This window comes from Urtica dioica, chromosome 7 (genome assembly GCF_054948205.1).
Source record: "Urtica dioica subsp. dioica isolate 48M chromosome 7, U.dioica_male_clone48M_v1_H2, whole genome shotgun sequence".
NCBI classification, from domain to species: domain Eukaryota; kingdom Viridiplantae; phylum Streptophyta; class Magnoliopsida; order Rosales; family Urticaceae; genus Urtica; species Urtica dioica.
Window position 1 is genome coordinate 19,052,541 of NC_142762.1, and position 6,633 is coordinate 19,059,173.

Consider the following 6,633-nt stretch of genomic DNA (forward strand, 5'->3'; position numbering starts at 1 on the left):
AGTGGTTGGTTACACACTTAGACTCCATCTCTAGTAATCCTCCCTCGAGGCCCTGCGAAACGATGTGAGTGATCAAACTTTTTTATAAGGTGGCTACTCAAATATAATGTATTGACATCTTGGCTATGCATTAATGATGAGTCATTTACTTATGAAAGGAGACTCGTTGCGGCCTTCCCTCGAAGGAGTAAAGTGTCATTTCGTTCATAACATCTTTGGATTTTTCTTGTCTTGTTCATCCTAAAAACTTAAACAAACTTAAATCCTAAACCAAAAGACTAATCATAAACTTGTTTCAACTCTTCAGTAAACACTACCAGAAATATGGGATACAACTACTGTTTTTTTTTTTTAACTTCAGTTTAGCGAGTCTTTGAATACAGACTACGGTCACCTTTTTTTTTTGCCTATATTAGACTCTAGTCGAATATAAAACTGTAGATAATGGTCTACTTTTCTCTACAGCTTATATAAAAAAGTAGTGGTTTTACTAAAAAAATTTAAAATGATCAAAATTTCACCATTTTAAAATGGAGGGAAATTTCCCACAAACTTTGGCACATTTACACTACAGTCAAAGGTAAAGATGGAGTTGTACTACTTAAAATATAAAAAATTAACAAAATTTTACTAATTAAGTGTGGAGGGAAATTTCCCACTAATAATTTTGTTTAAAACAGTGTATGAAATCTTCAAATTTGCCCAAGTATAGAAACAACACTATATTCACTTAGACAAATTGAATATTTTCTTTATTTTCTTTGCTTCACCGTAAAAACATCAAAAATAAAAAAAAAATAAAAAAGAAAGAGAGCTAGAGGGAGCGAGCCAGAGAGATTCCGAGAGTGAGAGCTAGAGAGAGCGAGCGAGTAAGTGAGGGTTGAGCGTCGCCGGACTTTGTGTTGGTGAGATCTTGTCCTTCCTCTGTTCTTCGTCTTTCTTTTTCCTTCGTTCATCTTCGTTTCTTTCCCTTCGAGCATGACATTTGGTTGTGCAATGGATCAGTGGTTTGAATTTACACGGTTTTTAGATGCTTGCGTCTCAGTTTCTCTGTAGGGATTCCCTCTGTGGTGAATCACTTGTATGTCAGGGTTTCTCTCTCTGGTATTAGTTCTTCTGTGGGCTTAAAATTTCAGGATGTTTGTGCAATTGATCAGTGGTTTGAATTTATATGGTATTGATATTTTCAGGGATTGCGTCTCAGTTTCTCGCGACTCTTCTGTGCTGAGTCAGTTACGTGTAAGGGCTCCTACGCTGGTATTGGCTCTACAGTAGGCTTCTATTTTGGGATGGTGTATATTTCGGGAGGGTATATTAGCTGCTCTTTACTTTTTTCTCTCAGGATAATTTTGGTTATGTTAGCAACTGGTACTAGTTTTTTTGTTTTCTATATGTTAAGTTGAACTATCGAGGATGGGATGTGTCTCCCTATATTAATTCGTAAATGTTTCCTAGACGTTGGGCTTCCTGTTGGTGCTAAACTGATTCTCACGAGTTACTGGTTTAGGCTTTTTTTTTTTTTTGTGATGAATGATTTCCACTGGTTGAGTTATCATATGGTTGGACTTGAGTATATTCTGTGAGGTGGCGAAACTCTTATATGAGAGGAGATTATTTGTTTGTGCGCAAGGTAAACATACTCTCTTGTTTTTTTGGGAAATTTGCTATGCAATGTGTGAACTTCAGTGTGTTATTGGCCATGCATTCGATTCTTCATTCTCTTGAGTATCAAAGGTCCAGAGGAAGATGTTTGATACAAAGATCCATGTAAAGGTATCTGGTAACCATATATTTCTTATTGTGGGTTTCGGTTTATTTACGTCACCTTTTTTTTATGTGTGGAAGACTAGGCCCTGTTCAAGCAATTTCTTTAACAAGGTCTGATCTCAAATTTTATTTCGTGAGTTAGTCGTCTAATCTTAGTCTATGGCTCCGTTTCATTTCTTTACAAGGTCTTGAGCGCGGATTTCTGGTTAAGGAGAGACAAAGAGTCCGTGGTTCGTTCATTAATAAGAGGTAGGAGTTTCTATTTGAAAATTTCTTCTTTCTTTTAGTTCGATTTAGGTTTAGAAATTAGGGGTTTTGGATTTCTCTTGCTTGTTCAGTGATTTTTCGTGGTATATGGGTTAGATTGGGCTCGGTTTGTTGTTGTTCTTGATCTGAAATTCTTTGAGTTAGGGTTCCTGAAGTTTGTGGAGTTTGGTCAGGTATTGGGATGTGAATTTCGACTTTATTGTGTAGGACCAAGATATTTTGTTGACTTAACCAAAATTGGAGAACAGGACTGCAATGGCGTCTTTGTCTTTAACGTTGCTGATAGAGATCAGATAGATAGACCAACAGCAAGGTAGTCAACTAATTGTAAAGTCGTGCAATTGTAAGGCCTTTACTTTTGTTCATTCAAATTTAGTCTTCATACTAATTGATAGTCAATCGTTCTATCTAATTTCCTTGAAGTTAGCCTTAATGTGAAATGGTCATGTTGGGTCTCGAGCCCGGCTTTGTTCTCACAGCTTGTATTTGTGTCGCAGGTTTTGCGGGGTCTTTTGGAAGGCACATCTAGAATAGGTAAGTAATATCCTATAGGGACTTAAGTCCAATAAGAGCTCAAAAGGCAGAACCAAACTCTTCACTCTTACAAACCATTCTGAGTTTACGTGTGTTCGTGTGTTTGTACGAACAGCCACAACGACAAGGAGCCATAGCGTTTCAGGGAAATTCGCGTATAGTCTTCGATGTTCCTTTTGGGCTGAACACTTGGGTCTACATGCAGGAGAGGTTGGTTTTGATATTGATTGAACCTTCATAGCTATTCAACAACATTTTATTTTTCTGTTATACAGACAAACGTTTAGTTCTCTTGATTTGGTCCTATTTAAGAGTCGTAGATAATGAAATTGACATTCCAAAAACCTGGACTCCTCTCAGATAAATCAAATCAGTGATCCTGTATCAGACACAACATACAAGGATCTGTGGGTAGCAACTGCAAAGGTGAGATCAGTTTTTATTTTTATTTTTTAGATCAGTTTGAATTATTTTCCACAAGTTTTTGAACTTTTTAATAAATAAATCATTTTTCACTATACCCATCATTTAAGAAAATGGATATCACAGTGGTATGAACCCAGGATTTTGATCTCGTGATACGAGAAGCTGTGATGAATTAGCGCTAACAAGAAATACTTATGAATGCAAATCTCCATGGAACCTAATAGCTTCTAGTTTTTAGAGAGATTAAGTTAATTGGTTGGAGGCTATTTTGCTAGTAAAGGGAGACTCATTTGTTCGTAAGTCTAAGGAAAATTTTGAAATAAAGTAACTAAACCCTAGTTGACATAAAACCTTGAATTCATAATAATAATAAACATGGATAAGTTAAAATAATATTTGAATAGACCAAGTTTTTAATTAAAACCCCTAATGGCTATACATTGCATTTTGGGAAAATATACGGTTACATCGTGGACAGCATTAGAATAGCAATTAAAGCTTTCTGGCAAGCACATTTATAACCACGGGATTTGAATTATTGTTGTAGCTCCCATTTTTTCTGTAGAGACATAAATTTTTTACAGCTGTCATTTATGAAATTTGCCAAGTTAGCTTAGTTGTGTCCTTTTCTTATCTTCTCCATGTCTAAATTTTATTTTCCTGCCACAGGAAAACTCAATTATCTACCAAGACGTGTTTTCATGCATCCCTAATGACCTTATACCCTCGATGTACATTTTATTTACATTACATTTTGATGTGATTGTGTTTCAATCCGAGATTCGATCAAATGTTGAAATTTAAATCTTGTGTGTTCTTTTTATGATATTTTGTTTGGTTTTGTGGTAAAGACTGAGTACGCACTTGAGAAATTTAAAAGCTTTAATGGTTTTGAGTGTTGAAAAGTATGAAAAAAGAACAGATCTATATGAGATGGCCGGTAGAAAGTTCATAATTTTTATGTTTAAACGAGGATTTTTTTTTTTCGAACTAGATTCTAATAATGCTATCGAACGTTTTTGGTGGGCATACTCTGTGACCATGATTAATAGGCAGCAAAGACAGCTTTATCACTCTTAGTATCTGAACAATAGTTGAGTATATTTTCTGTGCTTAAGTTTGTAAGAAATAATTCTGGGAATTGATTGTTGTCCTTGGAGGAAAATAGGCAGCAATGCAGGCTCTCGAGGAAGATATGAAGAAATGACTTGGCTGAGATCGACGAGCAACGTTCTAGGGAAGATTTACAGTGCTGTGACGTCTCTCGAAATTTGGGGTAAGCTTTACTCATTTGGTTTGTGTGTATGAGTGTGTGACTCTGTACATATTGGTTCAGTTTTCACTAACACTTTTCCCACTTAGATCAAGAGGTTGGTGAGGAAGTACTTGGTCAATCTGGTATTCTTTTTTTTTTTAATAAATGTTTGTTTTAAGCTTTTATGTCATAACTTGTTTTTGATATGGTTTCTTTGATTCTCTGCTCTCAAGGTTGGCGACCAAGATAAAAAGCTCACAGAGGGAATTAGACTTTATGTCGTCCGGTCCAGCCACTCTCCCCGGTGAAATTTTATTGCGTTTTGTTTAATTATTTTTTTCATGTGAATGGGTATATTAATTTTGCATGCTAATGAACTGATATCAAAACATGCTTAATAGCTTGTTTGGCCAAGTATGCAATAAATTAGACATGAATTTTATTTGTATGACACTATAATGATATTGATTGATGATTTAATGGAATATGAGATTTATTTGGATATCATGTGTTTTTTTAGATATTCATTTATGTATTTAATTTTATATTTATTTAAATATATTTTTATTTTAAAAAATTGCTCTACATAAATAAGATGTAGTCTATATTGTTAAAATATAATTTCATGAATATAAACTACAATTAAAAAATGTAGTCTTCAAGAGAAAAGACTGTAGTCATAGCCAAATAGAATAGACTTCAGTGCAATAGATGACACAAAAACACAGTAGTCAGTCAAATTCAATTAATTAAAACTACTTTCTAAAGTTGTAGTGTTTATGCACTCTTAACTTCAACAACTACATTTTAAAGATGTAGTCTTCAACAGAAAAAACTGGAGTCGTAGGCAAAGAGATAAGACTCCAGTGCAATAGATGACACAAAAACGTCGTAGTCTGTCTAATTAAATCAATTAAGACTACTTGTTAAAACTGTAGTGTTTTTTTCTTATGTAATTGAGTTATATATAACTACATCATAACGCTGTAGTATTTATAGATGAGACTAGTAAGACTACATCTATAAAATGTAGTTATATATTTTAACTACAGTCTTATAAAACAGATACACTACGGCCAAAAACTGGAGTCATAATCAAAGAGATAAGACTCCAGTGCAATAGATGACAGTCGGTAAACTGTAGCCGACTTAAAATAACTACGGCGTTCGGGAGTAGTTAGAGGCCAAATTTCTGGTAGTGAAAATGTCTCTCAACCATCTTTCAATCATCATTTCCTCAAACAAACTCGAAACCGTAAACTACGTTGATTGGAAACATAACCTCGACATCGTCATTACCATTAACGAGTACAAATGGGTACTCACCACCCCGTGTCCTCCTCAAATGAATGATGATTCGACTCAAGAGGACAGAGACGCCTTGGCGGCCTGGCTCCGCTCTGATGAGATTGTGTGGTGCTATATCTTAGCATCTATGAACAACGTGCTGAAAGAGCAACATCGTGACATTGAGACAGCCGCCGACATGCTCTACAATCTCCATGAGATGTTTGGAGGGCAAGGGCAAGGGCCAGACAGCAAGCAGTCAGACAGTTTATGAACTGTCGCATGAAGGCTGGGACTCCTGTCAGGGACCATATGATGCTGATCATTAGTTACCTGAATGAGATAGAAATCCTAGGATCTGAGATTGACGAGGAAACCAAAATAGATATGATCTTGGAGACTCTCCCCGAATCTTTCGATACCTTCAAGCTGAACTACTCCATAAACAAGCTAGAGTACACTGTTACCGAGCTAATGTAGGAGCTTCACACTGCTGAAGGTCTCACTAGGAGAAAGAGGAACCAAGGAGAAACACGTGCTACTGAGCATAAAGCCTCCACCTCTGGATCTAAGAAGAGACCTCACAAGGCCGAGAAGAAGAATTGTCCTGCCTACCTCAAAGCAAAGGAACATATATAGTATTGTGCTAATTACTGAAGCATTCTTAGTAGCTGATAATGTATCAACATGGATTCTTGACTCCGTTGCAACTAACCATATTTGTTGCTCCTTGACTGGTTTAGGAAAAGCAAAAGGTTAGAGGAAGGCGACTTCTGCTTCAAATGGGGTGATGGGAGCTTAGTGTCTGTGAAGGCTGTTGGATCCATGACACTGTCTTTTGAAAACCGCACTTTAAATTTTAATAATGTTTATTATAATCCTTCCTTTGGGAAAAACTTAATATCTGTTGCTCGCCTTTTTGAGCAAGATTATTGTTTAAAGTTTATAAAGAATGGAATTCGTATTTCTTTTTCAAATTCTTTTGTAACTGATGCATATATGAAAAATGCTCTCTTTTACATTTATCCCACGCAACCTTCTCTTTTAGACACTGAAATAGATAATGATCTAGTTAGGGAGCCAAAGAGGATCAAACT

At 35.8% G+C, this 6,633-nt stretch overlaps 1 protein-coding gene across 8 annotated transcripts; it reads left to right on the plus strand.

Moving 5' to 3' along the window:
- The first annotated feature begins 711 nt into the window (after nt 1–711).
- LOC149390312 (uncharacterized) lies at nt 712–4,753 on the plus strand. 8 transcript variants are annotated; one of them, XM_089621297.1, is made up of 12 exons: nt 714–905; nt 1,006–1,104; nt 1,191–1,239; nt 1,953–2,016; nt 2,242–2,347; nt 2,532–2,568; nt 2,684–2,778; nt 2,929–2,994; nt 3,664–3,725; nt 4,163–4,270; nt 4,357–4,392; nt 4,483–4,753. In XM_089621297.1, the coding sequence occupies exons 2-6, from the start codon at nt 1,031–1,033 to the stop codon at nt 2,566–2,568; spliced, it is 330 nt and encodes a 109-aa protein (XP_089477423.1). In that variant the 5' UTR covers nt 714–905; nt 1,006–1,030; the 3' UTR covers nt 2,684–2,778; nt 2,929–2,994; nt 3,664–3,725; nt 4,163–4,270; nt 4,357–4,392; nt 4,483–4,753. The 8 variants fall into 8 exon arrangements, 5 of the variants coding, with proteins under 5 accessions (XP_089477423.1, XP_089477425.1, XP_089477424.1 ...); XR_016300344.1 differs by having other exon boundaries at nt 713–1,104; nt 1,191–1,773; nt 2,283–2,347; XR_016300345.1 differs by lacking the exon at nt 1,006–1,104 and having other exon boundaries at nt 717–905.
- Nucleotides 4,754–6,633: the final 1,880 nt, after the last annotated feature.